This window comes from Anopheles arabiensis, chromosome 2, assembly GCF_016920715.1.
Source record: "Anopheles arabiensis isolate DONGOLA chromosome 2, AaraD3, whole genome shotgun sequence".
In the NCBI taxonomy this organism is placed as follows: Eukaryota; Metazoa; Arthropoda; class Insecta; order Diptera; family Culicidae; genus Anopheles; species Anopheles arabiensis.
The window spans coordinates 93,219,767-93,244,587 of NC_053517.1; the positions used below are offsets into that span (position 1 = coordinate 93,219,767).

The 24,821-nt window shown below is 41.3% G+C and overlaps 1 protein-coding gene and 1 non-coding gene across 5 annotated transcripts in view; both read left to right on the plus strand.

Annotated features, from left to right (window-relative positions):
• The first annotated feature begins 771 nt into the window (after positions 1 to 771).
• LOC120898302 (inositol 1,4,5-trisphosphate receptor) overlaps positions 772 to 24,821 on the plus strand; it is a 41,464-nt gene continuing 17,414 nt past the window's right edge. For 3 of the 4 annotated variants that reach the window (XM_040303955.1, XM_040303957.1, XM_040303958.1), the window contains exons 1-3: positions 772 to 1,033; positions 23,878 to 24,281; positions 24,358 to 24,544. In XM_040303955.1, the coding sequence (XP_040159889.1) occupies positions 24,181 to 24,281; positions 24,358 to 24,544 (288 nt within the window). In that variant the 5' untranslated portion in view covers positions 772 to 1,033; positions 23,878 to 24,180. The remainder of the gene's footprint in view (positions 1,034 to 23,877; positions 24,282 to 24,357; positions 24,545 to 24,821) is intronic. The other variant, XM_040303956.1, reaches the window with a different exon arrangement.
• Trnat-ugu lies at positions 8,107 to 8,179 on the plus strand. The gene has a single exon. It is a non-coding gene; the product is annotated as a tRNA-Thr (tRNA).

The window sequence follows — 24,821 nt, forward strand, 5'->3', positions numbered from 1 at the left end:
ACTATAACATTAAATCTCCCAGTGCGCAAGAAGGAAGCCAACAAATCAATAATCTTTTTACAGTCTTACCACATTCAATGTGAAAGTTCGTAGCTCGTATAATTCCCTTATTCTATTGAATGCAGACTTTCGCATCGAAGCGATATAGATTCCATTGAATGATTGCAAACTTCCACAGAAAGATTGGAATACTCGACTAACCGTCTGAAAAATTCTACCAAGTGATTCAAAAGTTCCATCATATTACAGTCAAAATTCAATAATTGAATTCTTTTTAGTTTGCATGCTTTTTATTTAAACGCTCGATAGTTGGCTTATAGTTCAGTTAAAAAGCATGCGTTTGTATGAAAAACCCAGTTTATTTTCCACATTATCAGATTTTCAGATTTTTTTTGTAGGAAAAAAGTGCCAACTAAAAAGCACATATTCAATAGTTTGCAGTGAATCGTGGTTCAGCCAGTGAGTTTAGACTGTATTCCAAACCCCAATTGAATTGCGACAAAACAATCAAAGGTAGATTGTTCTAAAAAAATCAAAATTCACCTAACCGTTTCGGCCTTAGGCAACGCACCACGCACCCAACAAACCCTGCAATGCACGCCAGCACACCCTACACGCACACAAGCGAACCCTGTATGCACACAGCCGGCCTCCCTTCTGTCAGCTCTTCTTGTTCGCTGTTGTTATTGCGCGCCCCCACCCCATTACAAAACGCGCTCGCTGAGAGCTCGCGCTGCCCTGCTGGCTGCTCCACGCACGACCAGTTCGGTTTTTGGCTCTCGTCTCTCGTAGCGTGCGGACGTGCGTTACACCGTTACCTTTTGGGCGCGCACGCTGGTGCGCTCTGTGTGTCTCCCCACCCCTCCGTGTGTATGTGTGTTCCTGCGTTCGTTCGTTCGGCTGTTTCGTTTCTAAGTTCTAGGGCGCACAAGAATGTGTCCAGCCCCGCGCTAGGTGTGCGTGTGGCTTAGTGGTGGTGTGAAAAAATAAATAAATATTGCAAACAAATTTAAGCAACAGTTTTGTGCAGCAAGTGAGTAAACCACAAGGGGGTGAAGGGGGAGCGATGGTGTGTTTGTGTGTGTGTGTGTGTGTGTGTGTGTGTGTGTGTTTGTGCGCCATGTAGAGGGAAGAAGCTGACAATTTCGCACCATTGCGTTAGGCCACTGGAAGCAGTGTGGGGTTAAAGTAAGCGGGAAAAAGGTCACCACTGTCCCCAGCCGACTGTGCTCCACGAGTGATTACATGGTGGCTCTACTTCCAGGCAGCACCTTCAGCTCTCTCGCTCTGTCTCTCCTTAGTGGCTCTATTGAAACTAGTGAACCATTTTGGGAATTTGTGATTTCATATCGTTCCGGCATTAGGCGAAGGCGAGGCATTAGATAGAAAAGCGTTTCCGCGTGCATCAAGCGAGAGGGAGAGAGTGCAGGTAACGGCAAAAGAAGTTCCCCATCAAGCTCCCCATATCTCCCCAAAAAGTGCATTCGTGTCTATATTGACACACACACACACACACACACACACACATACACGTTACAGTAGGGAAAAAGCTTCCAGGTGAGCAGAATATTGTGATGGAGCTGTTGCAGCGCCCACCGTTACACCGTGTGTTACAGGTGTGTGTGTGTGTGTGCATACGTGTTAAGTTGCTAGAGGGTCCGGAATTTGGTCAAAAAGTTAGCTTCCGTTTTTTGCGTGTGTTTCCGTTCCCTCCTGTGATACAGTAATCGAAGGTTCGTGGTGTGAAATCTCGTTCCATTCCCCGGGGGAGAGCGCGCTGAGCCCGCAACGATTACACGCAGTAGGCCGCGCGCCTACTTCACCCTGCCAGAAAGGGGTGGAGGGGTGTAGTGCAAGGTTGGAATTGTCGGAGGAATTCGGGGGGGGGGGAGCAGCTCCCCCTTTTCACTCTTCAACGCCGCCGCCTCGATTTGGCGAAAGAACGAAGAGGCGAAAGAAAAAAAGATGCAAGAGAGTGCCCAGCGCCGACAGTGAGCGAGTGCGAGCGAGAGCGCGAAACGGTGGTGCTACTGGGGGGGGGGGATGATGCTACTACACCCTTCTGCGCCTCCCCTCCCAAACAAAACCACACGGGTGGTGTGGCACTGGAAATCTTGCAGGAATCTTGGAATCTTGTTGTACTTGAAGGTCTCTACGAAAGTGTACGTATTTGTGACCTGTGTGCGTTTGTGTTTGTATAGAGCACACACACACACACGCACACGAACGCCTGCTGTGTGTGTGTGTGTGTGTATTTGCGAAGTGATTGTGAAAGGTGTCCGCGGGCGCGCTCGTATGCGTGTGTAAACGTTTGTTTCGCGCGCGTGTGTTGTTTTTGTTCTACCGGTGGAATCATCAACCCCCTCTCAATCAGGTGGCACCCCCTTGAAGCATCCCCTCGCTGGAACGGGGCGGTATGGCTGCTTCCGTTATCGGCGAGAGGGTGGCGCTGGAGCAGTTCGTGAAAAAAAAGGTTCGATCGCGGTCGGTCGGTCGGTTGGACGCGGTTTGTTTATCCGTTCATTAGCGTGTGTCGGTCTTTGCGAGCGGCTCCTTTTGCTTCTTCTTTCTTCCCTCCCCCTTAGTGTCTCTCTCTCTCTCGTCCATCACAAACCGCAAACATCTCTTCCCTTCCCTTTTGCCCTTCCCCCAACTCCCAGTTACGCAAAAACCGTTGAAAACCACTTTACGCGTGCGACTCGCGTTACGGACGTCATCTTGCTCCGTGTGTGTGTGTGTGTGTGTGTCCCTGTGAGTGTGTGTGTCGAGGCTGAGAAAACAGCATCTTTGCGTAGATATGTTTGTCGGGAGCTTTTGCTCCAGCGGGAATAATGTTAATGCATTCGTGAAGGGGGCGGGTTTTGCAGAAGCAGTGAAGCAACGCTACCAACACGCCACACGACGGATTAGGTGACATGTACAGTGGTTCGACAGCGGTTCCAGCCTTATGACTCTCAGGTAAGAACCCTTCTTAGAGTGGAATGCATTACATTGCTATGGCTTTAGTGCATGCTTTTACGTTCGAGAATATTCACGGCTCAGCGCGTTTGCATAATATTATCATCTTGAGTGGGTGTCATCTTGTCTTGGTGGTGCACCTCTCCGTAAGGGATCGTTAAACTGATAATGGGAGGAGATAAAATTTGAACCCTTCCTAAAGAAATTTACTGCAAAGTAATATGGATGGAAATAAGGGGAAATTTTCTCAGGATTTTAATGGTAATCACTTCGGCTAGGGGCTCATAACCATATTCTAAGACATCATTCCATTCAAATTTGTTTAAGCTTTTGCTTGCAAGTTTAAAAGGATCTTGTGCACTTTTCATTTTTAGCAAGTCTTTCTTGATCTTTTTTTATGCAATATATTATCTTCTCTTGTCTTAAATGTTAATCCTAATTTTGAATGAAGGGTTTATACAGTACTATACCGTTGATCTGCATTCATTTCCATACCAACTTGCACTTTTGTTTATTGTTATGTTATTAACAAAAGATTCAATATTTATTTATATTTATTGTTGTATTTTTGTACAAGAAGTATTGCTTTCTAAAAGAACAGTTAGTTCCCGATATGTTTGTGTTGTTTATAGGTATAAAGATGTTTAGGAACTCTTAGGGTCTCTTTCGCCTCTAAGAAAACTTTGAGAAAAGTTGACTGATTTGACACATTAATGGTCAAATGCAAAGTAAATTCCCTTGTTTTTGAATGTTATCTTCTTTTTATATTATATTACTCACCCTTTTTTTGTCCAAAGGCACCAATTTTAGACAGCATGTCTCAATTTTTGCCTCCAAGACATACATTTTTGACAGTGCGCTTCAATTTTTGTGAAAATTATTAAAATTATATTAAAAAGATAATAATTCCATTGATAGACTTCAAAATGTTAATATTGTCATGCCAATTTTCTCAACTTACAAAAAATTCATTTTTTTCTCATTTTCTCAAATTACAAAAAAAAGGTGTTTGTATTGTTTATAACATGTAAAATTACAATTATCAAAAATCTGTAAGTTTATCATGATTCCGACTAGAGTGAAAATGTGATGTCTTACAGACAAAAATAGGTGCGTTAGAGTCAAACATTGATGCGAACATTTGGTGAGAGCCAACTTAGAGAAAACATTTGGTGGAAACGACTGTAAAATATCAAATAATAAATAACCATATAATTATTCTATATTGAATTGAAGATTGAAACGTAGCGTTTATTACATACTAAAATAGATAAGCATGTCGTCTAGCAGTCCCCAACAAACAAACAAATGCATATAAAAGTATATAACTTACAAAAACACAACGCTTCTTAATAATCTAGATAGATAGCATATGATATTGTTGACTTTAATTGATATGAGTGCAATGAGCTATGTATAAGTATTATCCAGATTGAACCCAAAATCCCAAAATTGAAATAACGAATTCTAATCAGATTTGGATCTTACCTGTCAAAACTTTTTTTGACAAGGGCTTGTACCAAAACAAAACTTCATTTCACAACAAGTTTTTCAAGTTTACGCCAGCTGCCGTATGATGAACCCCCTTCCATCCCAGACTTGTTTTTAACAACGTGCCTTTACTGTCAAAGCGCTGTCTGGCCCTAAGTCTAATAGAATAGAAAGTCTTGTTTGTTTCACCCATCCCAAAAAGAATGTCCAAACGGTGAAAAAAATACATACAATACATCCAAGGTGTGAAATGTCTATTCTACGAGCCACGAGCCATCCCACAACCTCAGGCACTGGCTTGGATTGGTGAGTTGGCCGCTCGTTCCGCAATCGCCAGCAACAGTATCGTCCGCGTGATGCTGTTCTAAGCCCCCTGCGGGCAGCAAATCACAATCATCACTGACACTGATAATGAGGCGAACGTTTGCACTATTTGCTGTAGTAAACGTCGAACCGTGGCGATTTCGTTTTGAATGCTCACGAGTGCGCGAGTGTGTTTGTCTTGTGGAAATGCATCCCACTTAGCTGTTTTTGCATTGATAATAGCATCAATTTGGACTAGCAGTGGTTTTTAAAAGAATATTTTAATTGTCAGTGATACATCCTACCCTGACCAGGCGATTATTCACTTAGAACCCTTTTAAGGTTAGAACCTCTTTGAAGTACGATCGTAAAATTAATGCAAGTTGTACGTAACAAACACACTACTCCTTTGTTACGTAACAAACACACTAGTCTCCTTTGGACGTATTTGTGAAGTCGACTGTACAGCAAATATGTGCACTTCCAGCTGTCCAGTAAAAGCGACTTCATCGGAAGCGCCAGCTGCACCAGAGAGGGTAAAAAAACGACTCGAAAACAAACTCAAATGATAAGAAACTCATGTTACCCCTCGCGAGTGAATCGAACTTCGACCATCATCGGCATCATCTTATGCCCCACTCCAAGACAAACAAACTTCAACACTAAACATTCATAACATTAGTCACGATTTGGTTTGCATTTTCAGCTCACTTCTTCGGGTTGAAGTTTGAAGTGATTGTTCCTACCTTCTGGAAACTGTTACATTTAAATGGGGAGACCGAATGAATTAACGGCAACATTATGCACACGCGTTATAGATAGCGTTAAATCGGCACCTAATTAACCTTGAGCCAAATTGGCTCGGCTTGGAGTTGAATTTGCTTACAACATCAGCGTTCAAGCGGGGCCCCAACTGCCATAGTTATCAGCGGCAGGACGGTGCAGTAGCAATTAAACACGCGTCGCTTAAATTGCTGGCCGTGTCTATTAAGCTATTAATAAGCACCAACTAAGAGATGGGCTAACCTTCCTAAGCCCATAAGTGGTTTCAAGTGCGCGGGTTTTTGGCTGTCCATCGTTAAGTGGAGGATTTCATTCTAGCAAATGGAATTGGTTTCAAGTTAATGCATTTTTTTTGTCTCTGATAATTTGATATGAGCGTAAAAGTGATCCTTCTTAACGTTGATACATGTTGTGGGGTTCTTGAGGATGCTTTTTGTGTCACTACGAAACTGTTTTTTTTAATCTTTTGCTAAAAAAAAAGATTACAACGAGAAAATAACATCAATCAATTTTCTTGGAAATTCATTTAAGGTTTCATTCCTTGTGATCCTTGCTTCAAAGATTTAATTTCACGACAAAGATAGCATAAAAAAGGAAGAGCACATAGAAGAAAACTCTGCAAAGCTATCAGGGACAAAAGGACCCGACCCTGGACCGTTGCCATCATCGTCGCCCAATCGGTCGCCCCGAAGCGTTGGCAACGAGGTTAAAAATGTTGTTTTTATTTTTTAAAACCACTCTACGGCTCTCGTTTTGATTTTCTTTACACTACATCGGCCGGCCACGAAGAAAGCGGAAGATCTAAAAATCCATAAATTTAACCCATTTGACCAACAGTCCTTGCCGGGGCAATGTAGCCAAGAGTGGAGTTCGGGCTAGCCTGGATCAATATTCTGTTTTCTCTGCACACTGCCGAAAGGGTCGATCATCGGTTTGGTTTGATTAACTTTTCCGGAGCTGGCCCAACGCCCTCCGGACAGGCGGGACATTGATGACCTTGCTCGAGGGAGCTATGCTCATAAACACAGGCAGATAGTTGTAGTACAAGTTATAGCTTTTTAAAATGGGGATATGGGGTTGGAAAGGGTCAGGCAAGGGTTGGTAAATTTGGCCCATTTTATGTCCCATTTATTGATGTGTAAAATTGGAAGTGAAACTTCTTCAAAACTGTGAATCATAAAAGTTTAATTTTAAGTATGTTTGAGGGTGAGAAAAATACAATATAATACATAAACAACTGATGTGAAATCAAAATTTAGTAGTTTGAGTTGAAAAACAATTTAAATATTTTACTGTTCGTTTTACGCAATGTTAAATTGATAATTAAATGTTAAAGTATTACTGATCACAATGCACCTTTGATTTTAAAGCACAAAAAACCGTCATCCTGTTCCGCCTACCGAATCATTCATTTTTGCAGCTTCAAATTTGGCTTCAAAAACATTCCACAAGTAAATACTTCATAGCTACCGAGACAAAAAAATCTAAAAATTCGGGTCAGTAATTTCACTTACAAATTTCGCATTATTGTCTTGTGCAGAATGATCTCAACCATTCCCCCCGCAGCAAAAGCAAGAATGCCAGCGCGAAGAAAACGTGCAGGCAACGGCCGCAATACACTTTCTCCGCTGAAGAATGTTCCTTTCTTTCGGCGTTTGCTAAAATCAGCTTCACCGCAAGTGACGGTACCCAGGCTCTGGGATACAAGTTGCGACGAAAGATTGTCCCCGTTTGCTCCAAAGACACCGACGGAAGAGAGAGAACGATGCGTTTAATTGTATTTTCTACAAACCCATCCGTGTGCAGCCAACGCTACGCTGTGTGAATATTTCTCACACAAAATAAATTAGCAAAGCGTTGTTTCATTACATTTACAGCTGAGCACACAAAATGCAAGCATAATTCAAACGGACAACTTGACAGGCTCAGTGCAACAACGGTGACACAGTGCAAAGTGACATATGACATAGTCGAGAAACGAGATTGAATTTACCTTTGTTGTTGCTTCGTACCTTCGTACTGTTGGCGCGGTAGCTAACAAGTTCTTCATTTTGTTTCCAGCACCGAACGGCACTGTTTGTGCGACCTTCTGCCCGGGCATGGCCAGTGACCCGTTGGCCTCGCGTCTCGTTAGCTGCTCGTCGTTCAACAGATGATAGATTTGTGCAGCAATTCTAGCGCACGGTCGGTTTTTCGGGTGCTTCGTCGCAGTTGAGCTAGTTTCGTTGTGCTTCTACCGTGTCCATCGTTTATACCACCGTAAGCCATAAGTAAGCACGTGGATGAGTTTAAAAAAATGGGTTCCAATAGAATCATTCCCATCTCGAAGCTTCGTTACTGCTTGCGCTTGTGTGCGTAGTGTGCGCGGTACATAATAAAATGGACCGGAGAGAAAGAAGATGATCTAAAGGTACAATCGGGCCGATTTTACTTTTCCGGGTAGATGAATAGATGGGAAAATGCTCTAAATTGAACAGCTGTTGCCGGGCTGGAGAACGGGCTTTTTGCAGAACGAGCGACAAAGGGTACGCGCCGAAGCAGATAGCTACGGAGTGTGGTTTTGTCAACGGTGCCTCTTTAGCTCAGTAGGCAGAGCGCTGGTCTTGTAAACCAGCGGTCGTGAGTTCGATTCTCACAGGAGGCAGTGGGGAAAGCGTACCCAAAAGCATGTATTTTATAATTACGATGCAAGTTCGTATTGTTTAAGTGTGAAAATAGAAAAAGTTGCTGAAAAAAAGCTTTTATTGATAAAAAAAGATAATAAGTGAAATTAAGTTCAATGAAAAACAACAAAAGGATTATTACCGTAGGTTTAAAAATATGAAATGGATAAAGTACGCAGAGTTTTGTAAAATAATAAAAAGATAAATTGAACCAATAGTCTGTGTTTCGATAAGTAGAGAGACAAAGCAAGGAAAATATCAGAGTTTTTTTTCAAGATACAATTTTAATCAGTTGTAAAGTAAATAACAATAATGAACAAATTGCAAAGTCCATTAACAAAATTTTTAACAAACAAAATATGGCAAAAACTGTTCATTGTATTGAAATAATCTTTTTAGGTTGGTCTTGAAATATTTGTATGATGAATTAAAATTACTGCTAAAAACGTATTAGCGACTATAGAAAGCTATGAAAATTACTTGAATTACTTATAAATACTTATAATTAATAATAATCGAATAGCAGAAACAAAGGATACAAAATTTAAAAAAAAACAGCATCTCCTTTATCCAATATTTAATTCAATTTATCTAAACGACAGAGAAAAGAAAGCTGCAATCTGAAAAGTTGTTCGTTTCCCCGTGAGTCGCGGAACGTAATTAAGCTACATTATTAAACAGCAGTACATCGCACAAACATCTGCATCCTTTCAGAACGGCGGAGGTGTAACACGCTGGTTCAGATGTTTGTGAATTATTAAATCGCTCTAAACCAGAAACAAGTGTCTTGCCTTTTGGCGAACTGTTGCTGAGGGTAGAAGCTACAAGGCTTTAGTAAACCCTGATCGGCATTGTAAGCGTCACTGTCGTCAGGGTAGTTGGAATTGGTGAAAAAGTTTAAAAAAATAAATACAGACGAAAAAGTGTTACTGAAACTATCGTTCTATATTTGTGTTCTGGAGAGAAGAACTTAGAACTATAAGGCCTATGATGTAATACAGAATGTGAAGCATGTTAAAATTATGTATAGCATAATTTTGAGATGATTAAAACGGAAAACAGCTAGCTAAGTTAATAAACTCTCTTTGGGTAAGCATTGGGAACTCTCATTTGGGTATTAGAACATTTAGTTTCTACTCTTGATGTTCGTTAAACTCTTCAAAAGCCTTCAACCTCCAAGATTTATGCCAGTGTGAAAATCCAAGCCGGTTTATCCCACACACTGTTACGCCCTTCACCTTCCTACACACTTTATTATCCTACATACCTTTGTCGCAATATGGCACAGCACAATTATTCCACTATTCATGTGTGTATTTTGCCGTTCATGTAAATGTTACATCTTTTCGCTCGATTGCTTTTGCTCCCGCACGAGATAAAGCATAATGTTTTACAGCACACGCCTTCACTATGTAAAACGGGCTGTGCGCTGCGGTAAGAACAGACAGCAGAACACAATTGAAAAATCACCTGCTGGAGAAAGGGGAATGTTCGCTTACATTTGGTTTACCTTTACCAAAATCCTAACCGATATGCACCGGTAACGCCAACGCCAAGCTGTGTTCACACAAGACAAGATATGCTGCCGGTTCGACGTTGTGCCCCACCTTTTTGGATGGTTCAAAGTCGAAAGTTCATGTAACGCTTGCGGGGCGCAAGATCTGCCGCCATCGGGAACGCACAGCTTGCTCTCACATGTACCGTGTGTTTGTTTATGTTTTGTTTCGATTCGCCAACCCCAAAATGGAGCTGTGCCGCTCGGGGCGCTTGTTGAAAGCGGGGCGAACCAGAAAACAGTACATTTGGCAGCACATTTGGAGAAGAATTGAACTCCTGGGGGTAGAAAGGTGGATGGTGGAAATAAAAAAAAAATCTTCCTTCCATCCTCCTCCTTTTGCCACAGCGGATCGGATTCCGGTGTTGGAAATCGAAATTAGAAAAGTGAGCTCGTGATCGTGAACGGGAAAGCAACTGAAACTGAAACACTTTTTACGCTCATAAATTGTTAGCGCTACTCCGTGTGTGGTGTGGTTGTGGGTTGTATCGGGATGGAATTGGGGAGAAGAAAAAAATGGTGCCAGCTTGCCAAAATTCTTTCAACAGCCAAAAAGGCACAGCGCTACTTCTCCAAACTCAATTTACCTTTCACTCGGTGCTGCCGCTGACTTTCGATCTGGCACCGTCGAGTCTCTCTCTCTCTTTGGTGGACCGGGGGAGGATAAAAGGGTGTAAGGTTGGATAGTTGAGTTGGTTTATTTGTTTATTTGTTCGCCGATAAGCAGCAATTCGAGCCGGCATTATTTCGTGTAGCGCCAATTGGTTCTCCAGAAGCGCCCGGGAAGTGGGATGAATTCGGAGAAAACCAGTGATACATAAATCCACACCAATTCCAGAAAACTCTCTGCTGGCTATTTGCATTTGGTTAATATTTTGCTGTGTAGTTAGATTGTAACCAAAAAATATGATTTGATTTCCTGCCTGCCCAATAAACTTTGAGTCGTTTTGATTGTGATTTTTGTTATATTTTTTGTATTAATATTTATCTAATCCTCAAAAACGATTATTTAAACACTGCTGTTTACATGTTGAGTTGCTCGCTTTTCGCAGAACCTATTATTTCGATCATATTATTGTCCCTGCTACATCTACAAGCATCACGAATGTGTCTAAAATTAAGCTGTGTGAGACCATCGCAACTGTAGGCAATCAATGTTTCCGATCGTGTCTCTACCTTGCTGTAAACACACGTGGCTACCGGCTTGTCGGTTACGGTTACGGGCTGCCAAATCAGACAACAACTTCACACAAATTTACTGTCAAAAACATATTTGCCCTGAACCGTGGCATCTTCTTATGTAGACGATAATCCATTAGCATGTTCACATTCGGTTATCGCCTGATTGTGTATCGTTCCTTCGGGGTTTAAAAATAGCTCAAATGTATTGATACAGTTGATTGATGATTCGATTAGTCCTCTTTAAAGTGTATTTAGTGATCGATTGAAAGTGAAAGTATTGGTGTTTTGTATACCAAAAGAAAGAATATGGCTCGCAACAATTGTTTGTGCTCTATTCCATGGAGTATTTATTGAAATTAACGTTAATTTTGCTCCAGAGACATCTCCACGATACACTCCCGTTGTGACTTTGAGCTGGCAATGGGGAATTTAAATTTAAGCTTAAATAGCTGGAGAATATAATCTTCTTCTTCTTCTATTTGGCGTAACATCCTACGCGGACATGCTGGCCTAAACCAATACAGGCTTTCGAGACTTAATTCATTACCACGTAGCCGGATAGTTAAAATCCTTGGCTACGGAGGGACGGTCCATTCTAGGCTTGAACCCATGAACCCATGACGGGCATGTTATTGAGTCGTTCGAGTTGATGACTGTACCACGGGACCGGAGAATAGAATATATCAATTAAATACATCATAAAGCATTGGTCTTCTATAGCAAGCGATAAATAAATAACATTTAATGCCTTTCGAGCACTAAATCAAGTCAATTAATCCGTTAATGCTATTTGTCTTTTATAGCAGTCCTTCCTACTCATAAAATTCCTAAATAAAAACTCCACACCTGAAACTCACTCTTTCCATGGACATTAAATGAGGTATCGTTTCCACACCCAAACCTTGCACTGAAATTGCCCCTCAAGAAATTAAGTGAGAAAGAAGCAATCAAGCCTTTCCTTGTCCAGAATATCCGCCCAGCTCGCGCTAAAACCCATCGCTACACAAGTAGCGCCGTGAGGCAAACGGTCGCTGTGGCAAAGAATAAAAATGGGGCGGAAACCAACCGTACGCGTACACAAATCATTATAAATTTGTAATTGGGCGTCAGCAAAAAAAAGGGGGGTCACGGACAAACTGGTTCATAAAAAAACACAAAATGAAACCCCTTGCGCGCTGTGTCAGGCACCAGAATGATAATTCTGCCAAATGATATGCAACACCCGGTTTGCGCCGGCAGAAACACGGTACACTGTGAGGAAATAATTAATGGTGACGGTCCGTGTGGGATTTAAATGTTGCTAAACGCCGACCCGGGCGACACGGAGATAGATTAATCATAATACCGTTTTCACGCACAGAATAATGATATCTCTGTTTGTGTGTGTGTGAGAGAATGCTTGTCAGATGAGTTTATTATTGTGAATTAAAGAATGAAAAATCAGTTCCTTGACGGTCTATCCAATGTCTATGGGACGTCCTCGTGCTACTGGGTTTTGCTTTTCGGCTCATAAATTCCAGCACCGTTTGTGTGTTGCCGGTTGTTGACAGATAGTAAAATAATATGTCTTCTATTCAGCACGTTTTATCAGGGGACGACGTGGGGGGTCTGTTTGTGATATCTTTCTTTCTGTGATAGCTGCCTTATGGTGCTCATAAATATATGCCTTCCTAAGTGTAGGCAGGGCAGTAAAGATATGGAAACTGGCGAAGAATTACTGATGTAGCGAGCCTCATAAATCACACTCGGACGTACTCACTTGCGGTGGCACATAACCACAAGCATTCAAAACGATCCCTAGGGCCGATGTGTTTAAGGGAGCGGTGGTTCAAAATGGAGCAAATATAGATCTAAATTGGGCACGTATATTAATTTGCTCCGTTTTATCTTTAACCGTTCCTTACTAGATCTCTCTGCCTAGGAGCCGTTTTCTCAACAACTGGCAAAGTGAAAGCATAACCATCAGCATATAACCATTACGCGACAGTATGTCAAGCTATGTATATCGATTGTAAACTGTGAACGGGCGCTACGTTTGCACATAGCAGACTCGTTGTGCTTTCCCGACAGATTTCCCGAAAGAAAATGGGAAAAAGTTCAAAAGAATCACATAAAACGAAAGGTCTTCCTGCAAACGAGCAACACACAGATTGAAGAAGTTGTTTTTGAAGAAGATTGGAAAGCGCGCTGGAGACGCTGGGGAAATGTGTTCGGAAACGTAATGGAAAAGGCAAATTTTCAACCACCCTCTGTTGTTTGAAAGAATCGTGGTTCGAGTACAGTTCGCTGTGGTTTGAATTTTCTTTTGTTTCTTGTCTGTGATTGAAAATTTCCAAATGAATCTGACTGTTTGAAAACCTTCGGAGTTTGATGTGTGTGTGTGTGTGTGTGTTATTTATTTCTATCGGTACGTACCTTTTGCTTAATTAACAATAAATTGTTCAAGCTCGTTTATTTAAAGCCAGGCAACGCAAAACAATCACAGCTGTCCCATTGTCACAAGGGAAATGTCTCGTTATCGGATGTCTTTTCATTCGATTTAGAAATTGTTGAGGAATAAATCCGTACGACTTTATAATATGGTCTAGGAATGTACCGTCCTCCCATAGCAAGGAATGACTATCCAGTTGCTGTGGAACTGAATAAAGTCTCGAAAGCCTGTATAGGCGGGAATATCTACCTTAGACGCCAAATAGAAGAAGATACATTCTTATAAACCTTAAAACATAAGCGAGTGGCGTCCAATAATATATTCCGATCTTTAGAGTCTATTAGTACTACTAGAGTCTAACAGTGGGGCCCTTCACGATTCTAGTCAGTTTTTTGTATGGAGTTTACACAGTTGGAGGCTGACATCATGTAAACTCTCCATACAAAAACCACACACAAAACTAGCCGTTGAATTTTCAGTCTAGATTATTCTAGCCTCAAAGCTAGAATTAGATTTGTTTATATATGATGACCTATATATGAAGCCCACCTGTATATTATACCCAAAAGTGGTTACAAAACTGGATAGTTACTCAAAAACTGCAAAAAAATGCAAACAGCTGACAGGCTGAAATTTCAGCCCACCAACTTAAAACGGAAAGGACCCCAGTAATTGTATTCGTTTATTTCATTCAGATTTTTATACGTTTCAATCAGACAAATCCTTAAGCGAACCTATTGAAGAGTACAAATTATCTTTTGGTACGATACAAAGTAGTTACAAATAGTGAAGTTGGGCGTTTTTCATATCTTATTCTTTAAGCCACAGAGGAACACTACTTTAAGGCTACGAATAGTGACCATTCAGGGGCTCCCCGGAATGGAATGAATGAAGGCAATAGCTAGAAGTTAGCGGCTAGTAACGCTGATTGATTCCGTCACAGCTGAAATGGCAAGATCTTGCAAAGCGCGCGTTTCTACAGCGAAAACTCAGACACTCCAATACCTTGGTCTAAGTGCAGCAAAGACACATAAACTTTGCTGGACTAATCGATGGATTATATGTTATACAGTCATTATCCGATATACGCTATCGTACGGGACCGAGCACAATAGTATATCTCGAATTTTCGCGTACAGCGGATTCCTATGGAAAAATAGTTTACACTACTGGTTCGAGGGTTGAAAAATATCGCCACAGAGTTTTGCATTACAGTTTTTTGTTGTAAAACAGGTATCTTTTGCACGAATTTAATGCAAAATGCTTTAAGAACTTTAAAGAAATTCAAAAAGAGCATAAAATATTTCAAAGAATCAAAATATTTGCAAAAAAACAAATGGGCCTGTCAAATTTAAAGGAATCGCATACTGCGAATTCGCGTATATCGAGTATCGCGTACTGCGGATAATTGCTGTACTAGTAATTGATGCTTACTCCAAAGGGTTTTCGATAATTTCTGCGAAAACGGATTAATACAGAATTCACAGTAAAATGTTTCATGGTATATGCTCTCGTTTTAGTACGCCGAACACTATTGTTGATGATAACGAGCGACAGTTCTCGAGCTGGGGATTTTGAAGAGTTCTGCAGCCATTGAGATTTGATTTCATATACTGAGTCTTATCTATTGTTATTTTTTTATGTTAGTAGCTTCATTTTTTATTAGGAACTATTACTCAGATCGTAATGGGCTGAAAACTTTCAGTTAAGTTTAAATGTCGATTACAAATGCTAAATAAACAGCAAAAAAAAAGAAAATTATTTTAGAAAATCTGTCCTCCAGCCTCTCCAAATACTTCATGTATGCCTTTTTGTCGATCCATTGGGGCTTAATTCTTTGTAACAGAATTCATAATGTTGATCAAAAACTTTGTTTTCCTTCGAAACTTTGAGTTTTGATACAGATAGACGTACGTAGGCCTACCAAAATTCAGGCACCAAACATTATGCTGAGTTGGATCTTCATCCCCGCCTCTCATTAATATGCAGCAGTGCGTGGTGACCTTTGTAGGGCTACGCTTAAACATTCGATCGATCCAGTTCCTCGTTGTTCGTACTTCGTGCTTCAATACACGAGTCTTCAAAGTTTTAATACATCCCTCTCTCTCTCTCTCTCTCTCTCTCTCTCTCTCTCTCTCTCTCTCTCTCTCTCCCTCTCCCTCGTGGTCCCTTTCAAACGCAATATACACGCTTGCTTCGATCAAAGACAATAAACACCGCACAACGAGTGTAACACTGAACCAGGTGTTGGCTTACCCTTGTAAATGTTAAAAAAACAAAACACACGCCCTCCACTCGTGGCCCAACGGAGTAAGGGTAGTAAGGGTGTCAACCGCATGTAATGGTATGCTGCGCATTGTGTCGGTAGGGCCCACAAAATAAAACTAGAAGCAAAAAAAAAAAAATGACTCCCGCACTCAGTCTCAGGTTCTACAAGGGAGCTCGGTCTGATAGAAACGTGATAACACCCCCATTTTTGTGTGAACAAATGATTGCTGCACTGGTAGAGATGGGTTGAGGCGCACACTAAACAGGCTTGGAAATCCCGTAGTATCAAACACACACAGACACACACTCAGACACACAAAGTGTCTAGCACAGCGCGAGAACCCGTCACACGTCCATCAGTCCGTCAGCGTACTTTCCACGCCTTTGCCCCCGCTGGGATCGTTTCCGTTTTCTCGTGCTCGTGCTAAGCATTACGGGACCACCTCGGGTGCTGACAAAAAACACGAACGAACAGCCCATCTCAAATGGCTGCCCTGCTGTGGTCACGTAATCGTTGCTTCGAAATCCGGTAGTTCTCCCACCTTTAACGTTGGTGATGATGAAGGAACTCCTGAAGTGTGACTTCCTGCTTACGGACACCGGTACCCGTTGCGTCCGGTGACTGAACAAGCTCGGCCGAGTAAGAAACAGCTAGTAAGAAACTGGTTCGCAAATCACCACATTTATAGGTTGCCGTTGTGGATGGCGAACAGTGCTCTGGTGACTTCCGGCTGCCTTTACGGTGCGTTTGTGTCGGCTACCGTGCGTGAAGGAAAGCCGTGCCAGCCGTGTACGTGTTTCGTAAGGTGAGAAATCCTGCACATGCTGTAACAGTGGGCTGAACTGTGTCGACTAGAAGAGGGTTTTCTGTACAGGAATTCTTCGGTAGAAATTTCACATTGTCCATGGGAAAGGCTGCTATGAATTCCAATTATTTCACCGGCACAGAAACACACACACACACACACACATCACAAAAGCTTCAAAAGTACGTTCTTTTGTGCTGCTCTGTTCCCTTGACTGTTGGTAGACGCTATACTGCTGCACTCAATGCCATCATAAATTCAAAAAAGGATATTCCTACACGTGTGCTATCTCGCACTCGACAGCTGGACTAAATTGCAGATGCGGCACTGAATCTCGGCATGCACAAAACACCCTCAACAAGTCTATTTTTACCTTCAATGGTGGTTTCATTTCATTGGAACAGCATTCCTTTCCAGCACTCCTACACTACAAAAGCGGTACTGCAATAATCACAATACAGTGTTGGAGCTTCGACCGCTTCCTGTATTAGATAATCTGCACCGGCATAACAGTTCACTGTGCAACGGGCAATTTTCACCACCGTCGGATTGGATTCTCTACTCCGTTCCCGCACTGTGTGCAATTTGTTCGGTAACGCTCATATATACTGAGGTACGATGGAATAATGGGAAAGGAAATACACCGCCAGCAGAAGAAAAACTAGAGAAAGTAAATCGTAACACCAGGGAATAAATACGGAAACCATACGGAAATGCCAATTAGGCGTAGGCAAATGGTTGTGAAACACAACCTGGTGGCTGGTGCTGTGGATGTATAGGCGTTAGTGGCGTTGTAGTTTTATTTTGTGTACCATTCTACATAGCTTTTCCCTGCTATTCCTCTCCTAAACCCCTAACCCAGTGCCAGGCAGCAGGAGTAATGCCAAGTACAACGACGGCGAATGTTTGCTCGCTTTTTACTGCAACTGAGGGAGAAGGAAATGTAAATGAAAGGACTACGCTTTCTCTACACTTTGTCTAGCTTTTACCCTTTTCAAATAGCGTTTTTGCATTAGGTTATGGCTTGACAGCTCCTGGGCATGATCGTTAAGTGGGGCGGTCGTTATGTAAATCTTGCTGGTGAAAGTTCTGTCCTTTTTTTTGCATTTTTAAAAACAGTTGGGAGATATTCTTTGTTACTGAAGGGTTAAAAATTTACACTGAAAAGTCATTTTACTCTTCGTGCAGTTCATTTCACATTCGACCTTAATATTCGCACGGCGAGATGCATAGCCAATTGAACCGGGCGCAGTCACTGACACGCATTGACGAACGTCAATTGAAGGAAATTGACGTTCAATTGATCGTCTGTCTTTCCTGTCTGTCTCATTCTTTCTCTCCATTGATGGAACGGGTTCTGCTTCTCATAACTACCCACAGTGCAAGTTAGGCGTGCCGTTCCGATCGGCGGCAAAAGATCTTAAACCGCAATTAATCAACGATACGACGGCCACTTGATACGGCCGATGCATTTAGCTAATTCACCGCAACACAACCCGAACACATAACAACAAAGCAACGGCGCAGCAGGAACATTCACAACAAATAACTGTTGCTTTGGCATCGGTTTTGGCAACATTTGTTTGTAAACTATTGGGACACATACACCTACAGTGGCATGGTATGTGCCGGCTGCTTGAAATGCGCGACCATGCGTCTCCATTTGTTGGGGTGCGGTTGCCCTGGTACACTGGGACAGCATAATACCCTTACCGTACGTGAGGTTTTAGCGAGGAAATCGGTTATTGATTTTTTCTGGTCGCTTTTTTGCATTGCAATGGCACACGTTTAGTTGCTTTGCCGCGTGTTCGGATGTAGGTCATATGAAATTCGGTTTTAGTATGCCCGGGTTGGTAGTACAATTGCTCACGTTTCCGGGGAGAAGGAGGTTACAGGTAATGGTTGTACTACAGGATATTGAAGCGTGTTACGGTTGCGAAGGTATGGGAGATCGAAATATGAGTACATTATCGTTCCATTTTTTCTTATGAATAATTTTGCTTTATTATTACTTTCTGAAAACTCTAGAATTATTTTCTTTTGCAGAACAAAATGCATGGAAGCCGTACAGAAAGGATACAAACATTACATTCCTGAAGTGAGCCATTTAAACCTTCCGTTGAAGATCCGGTTCAAGAACAATCCGAGCATTGCTAACCTGTGAAATTTGAGCTTTACAGCTGAGTGTTCCTAAGTTAGGGAGCAACATGATAATGTACACCTTAGAATACACTGATGTCATGATGATGATGATGTGTGACATATGATATGGTCGATTGTCTTCTAGTTAAAATGTGGTTTAAGCAGCATCAATCTTTCCGCTATTGATGGCCTTATTTCGTGCCATGTTGCGTGTTCTTGGGCTATGTCTGTGGGATGAAAGTCAATGTACAGTGAATCCCTGGTACCAAAGAAAAAAGACAAATGAAACCTGACAGAGAGGATATAGAAATTCTCATGTTCTTGTTCTGATTATATAGCAAAACCCTCTCTAGAGACGCTTTCGTTTGGGTTGTCGCAAACTGTATAGAACCTTTTTATCATAAAAACTGATATTCGTACCGAAAAGTGTAGAGTTGCATTATTTCTTGGAGATAAGCATGTTCACTTCAATTGCTTTCTTAATGAACTTCAAGCTGACATCAAATCGTACCAAGATTGAGGCGTTTCACCATACTAGCCAGCTTTTGTATATGAAGTTTGACAGTTGGTGGCTGAAATCCATACATTCTATACAAAACCTCACACAAAATTAGCCTGCGATTTTCAGCCTAGATTATTTCAGCCTCAAAGCAAGAATTATATTCGAGTAACTGCTCGAAAAAATGTCGAAACAAGTTGTGTTTTACATTTATCTCAAGGTGCATTAAAGAGATCAGGTGGAGAAATCTAGAATCAAAGTGTATGTAGACCAGGTGGTTTTTTAACCAAATTTGAACATCTATTTTTGGCAGTACGGGGGAAAACGTTTGCTCAAACAGACTTTCTGGTAACTTGACGAGTACACAAAACACTCTTAAACCCTTCATTCAGAAACAGAAGCGATAAAAATCTGTCTTCTAAATTCACACACCCTGGGATAAGCCCATCTGTATATTATACCCACTATGATAGCTGCTCGAAAACTGCTATACAATGCAAACAGCTGACAGGCAGGTAATCGAATCTAATTCTACCTTTGAGGCTAGAATAATCTAGACTGAAAATTGTAGGCTAGTTTTTTTTGTGTGGTTTTGTACGGAGTGTTTACATGATTTCAGCCTCCAACTGTCAAATTCCATACAAAAAACTGACTAGAATCGTGAAGGGTCCCAACAATTAGTTTTAAACTGGTTTAAAGTAATTTTATTATAATTTATCTTAGTAAAAAAAATTTTTGGTATTTATTGATGGATTTATTATTTTTCTTTTAACTATGATTAAATATATTACCATGGTTTAACTCTACATTATGCGTAATATGCGATTGTGAGAAGAGGCTGGAACACATGTTCTGCCAATAGGAATATATGGATTTCTTATTAAGTTTTTAAATAAATCTTTGTCATCTGTCTCGTATGCACTATAGCAAAACGAATCACAAACACATCTATTATAGGCATTAGTGAGGACCTATAAGATCTTCAACCAATTCACTTTAATGCCACACCAATCACTTAAAGCATAACCCTTACAGTGTTCTCCCATAACAAAAAATGTGCCCACTATTTCGCATTTCGACGTACACCGCATATCATTCCCTATCGTCACCGGCGGATGACAATCTCAACCACAACCGTGCAAAACCTTACCACCCTCGATATCACTTAGCAGCTTGATTTATTAGCACAATCATGTCCAATTACTCAGGCTGCCTTGCCCGGTTTCATAGAATATCGCATCCCATCGTGTACGTTCAGCGCCACACTTCAGCACCCGAGAAGCAAATCACTGGCACGACATGATGTCACGGCGCTTCATTCCGTGTCCGTGCACCGTCCAGTGTGGTGTGTGTGTGTCCGCAGTGGAAAGATGTTTATTATTCTTTGACTGGTCAGGTTGGCGGGCGTTAAAACCACTGCGTATCGGTGAGGAAGCGCACATCGTTGCGTTTGTTTAGTTAGTCACGGTTGTCTATTTTAGAGTTTCGATTTTTGGTTCAATTTTTTTCCGTTGCTCGGCGTGAAGGCGTTCCAGTACGCTAGAGAGGAAACACACCTTTCGGAGTACAACGTGTATCGCACACATATCGTGCTTTGCGTGTGATGTTTGAAGTTGAAAGTGTGAAAGTGTAGAAGTCATTCGTTCGGTGCGTGTTCCATTTTTGTTTCTTCATATCAGATAGCGATGTTTATCTAAAGTGGATTTAAAACCAATACCACTTGAACTTCGATTCAATGCTTAGTATCAGGAGTTGGTACCATCCTTATTCGATTTCCCACAAAAACACACAAAATACAGCAAAACGAACGCTCCGTTACGTTCCAGTTTTACCCGCCCGGAAGCTGAAATCAACGAGCAAATAATTGGGGCAAATGGAGTGCTCCATTTTAAACCATTTTTTAACCAAAAGGAAGAGCATGCATCCGGAACCTTGAAGTGAAATCAGGAAAATCATAGAGCAAACAGCACGTACCAACCGTCCAGCAGGAAACAGACACGCGTATTTTTATGAGCCCTGGGCTGAGTTTGCTGGTTGTGTACATTTCCAATGATTCTAACGATATCAGGGAATCGATTTGGATCTGATCGTTGTTTACGATTTATTTTTATATCCTCACTGTTGTTGTTCCTAGCTGTTGGTTCGATGGTGCGCAATGTGTAGTGGAAGCGATGAAGTCAGCTTCAAGCTGGATTAAATTCATTATCAATATCAAGCGTTTCCATTACACGCTCGAAGTGGTTTGTTATTAGAGATTCAATCTTATCTACCAATGGGTTGGGTGTTTGATCATCATAAAATGAATATTTAAATGTGCACGATCGTTTTACAATGTGCATCGGGTAAGAATGACGCACGGAATGCATCTCTTCACCATCAAAGCGTGTGCTGTAGAGGTGCGATAAGTTTCCTTGCAAGGCGTGTGTGTGTTGTTGCCCTCACTTTCACACTCCTCCTCTCTGCTCCCTTTAAATGCATCTCCAAGTGAGATAAAATCCGTTCACTCATTAGCTTTTGTTTATTCATCTGCCTGCGAGGGTTGTGATTTCGCACAGCGCTTCGCTCAACAGCCGCAAGGTGTTGATGTTCTATTTATTTTGTTTTAATCCGCCAATCTCTTGATTGACTTTGTGAAGCTAGGTTATAGCACAGCAGTAGTATTCGCATACAAAGATTGAATTTTAGAAGAAGTGACATACAGATTGGGAAGAAAACGTGACACATTTAATGGGATAGTTTAGTTGCAATGATGATATCGTATTGTATTTTATATGTTCGCATCGAGTTAATGAAAGTATTCATGGCTTTTTGCTCATTTCAATACATTACTTATAATATTGACTAAAACAAAAAAAAATTAAAAAAACATACGAATAAGCTGTTTTTGAACGTGTATTTTTAATGAAATCGGCAAATGATTCAGTGTGATATGTTGACTTTAAAAAGTACCAGGCATCTCCACTCATTCCATTCCATTCCGCTTAATTCTGAATTTTGTATGGCGTTCTAAACTAAGACACCATTCTTTCCTTTATGGAACTATGCACATAACATTTCTGAAATTGAAAGTCCAATGACTCACTTGTTGTGCGAAAAACTCGTTATGCGGGAGGCTCTTTTTCATACAATTTGTATGAAAAGTAGTATAATTGGTTTCAGGTCAAGAAAAGCGCAGATATATTGGGATTATATTCATCAAAACCGCACGGAACACCTCCAACTGGCGACAGTAATGCATTGGCCAATTCTCAGTATCGAAATACTCACCTTCAGGGGCAAGTAGATCAAGAATGCATGCAAGTCTTCAACATTGTCAGGAGCCGAGGAGAGCCTCCAATATTGTCCAATAAGACAAGGAAGGAAATTGAGCAATTAAACTGAATACTTTACCTAACTTACTCCACATGTCGATAGGCGCAGAAAAACTCTCGACTCCGCTATCTGAGCGGAAAAGAGTTATCTGGACGTGAAGGTTACGCGCCCACTGCGCGCCCAGTGTATGATCTCGTGAGTTTTGGACTAGAAGTGGGCGTTAATGTACCATCTCTCTTACGATTTCTTTTCCGTAACAAACATGAAATTGCTCATTGTGCGAGATTTTACTCTTTAAGAGGGGTATTTGTAGAGCATTTAGATTAGCTCGTTATGCGAAAACTCGTTATATTGGGCACTCGTTATGAGAGGTTCCACTGTATTGCTTTAAATTTTTTAAAACTCTGTTAGATTTCAGTGTCTGGGATTAAAAGATCGTCTTTGAAATTGAGCCTTTTTGAGTATCCTGTTAACCAAATGCGTTTAGTGGTTTTTAGCCTAACAAAAACTGGTCTTTGAATTCACATCAGTTTAGGTAATACTTTGTTTAAAAATAGAGACAAAGGTAGAGGATGACGTATTATGGCGACAAAGATCATCTGACAAAGATCAACGTAAAGAGTAGCGTTTACAATAGAACATCTCTTTAAAATGCAGGTGTCTAAAATCAAAAGAATTGTTATGTATACACACGACAAACATAACATTTTCTAAAGCTAAGAAATAAACCTGCTAGCTACAACGGTTCAACACAGATACACATTTCATACCGAGCCGGGAAACATTTTCCTCGGGCAAAGTTAATTATTGTGTTTACTACTCTATTATCTTCCACAAACTTCCACCAACGCTGCCATATGGTTTATGAACATATTTTATAACAGTCCACGAGTCGTGGAATTCATTTTTAGCCTCAATTTACCAGCAAGCTGTTTCTCGAAATGCGATCCACATTCACCGAATTTATGATACAATATTTTTGTTTCTCCCCCAACATTTCAATGAAACACATTTTCATTTCTCCGCATCCATATGGTCCATTTAATCGGCTGTTCAGCTCGTTCGGCTCGTTCTGCGTAAAGTTTACATCCGTTTCTGCAACAGTTTTTTTTTCGCCTTGCTTTTTACGATGTCAGCAGGGTGCTCAATTTCACCGTCATCTCGCGTACCATTTAGATCTAAAATATTCATACCGCGCTCTGTCATCTGCCTAATTCGTCTTCCATCTGAACGCTTTACACCATACCGAATGCACTTTTGCTACGCTATCCCTTCTAATTCCTTATGGTGTTTGTTCGTACTTTTTTTTTTCGCTACTTACAGATGGTCAACCACTCGTGCAAAGTGTATTCATCGATCCGTGGTGTTGTAGAGCGAGTGCTTCACAGGCAACAAAAAACTACGAGTGCCCTAGCAAGTGTAATGGGGAGGACAGCTGAGCTAACTACTGAACGGCCTCGTTTATTTTTTTTTTTCCTTTGCAGTACAAAGTCACAAGAGAAAAGAAACATAAAAAGAGAGAGCGTGCGAGAGACAGTGAAACAAAAAAGAAAGATAGGTTAAGTGTTTGCCGTCAAGGGGGTTAAACCTCATCCCACAAGTCAGGATTAGCGGTGAACCTCCGTTTTTAAGCGAGGATTTCCCTGAGACAGCAAAATCATCTTGGAAAACAATACCTCGAGGTTTAGAACAAAAAACCCAAAGCCGGGTACAACATCGAGTGCCTCCCTGTCTAGTGAGACAGGGTCGGAACACGTAATACATACACACAAATACCCGGCTACACAATGGGTGACAGCACGATTGGATCGGTTAGCTTTCTGCATCTCGGGGACATTGTGTCCCTGTACTCGGAAGGAAGTGTGTCCGGGTTTCTCAGTACACTCGGGTAAGTAAAGTCGCTATTGTTCTCCGTGGTTCGATTGACTATCCTTTCTTGTTTGTTTCTCGACGCCCCCTGACAGCCTTGTCGATGATCGAGTGGTCGTGTGTCCCGGGGCAGGTGATCTGAACGAACCGCCGGAAAAGTTCCGCGACTGTCTGATCAAAATCTGCCCCATGAACCGGTACTCCGCCCAGAAGCAGTTCTGGAAGGCGGCCAAACAAAGCACGACAACGAACACCGATACGAGCCTGCTGAAGCGGTTGCACGTAAGTAGGGGTTTTGCATTGTTTTTTTTAATTAATTATAGGAGAATGTAACTCAGCGATTTGAAGTGCAGAGATCAGATAATTTCTTATATTTAGATTTGATTTTAAATTTAGAAAATTTTAAACTTCTTAACACTTATGGTAGTTTACCACCATTTTGAACAAGAATAACTGGGCGGCTCCATATGGGTTGATCCCGGTGAAACAAACTATTCTAACGAATTTCTAACTTGCTATTTTGAAATTCTAATTTGTGGACCGATTTTAAAGTATTTCC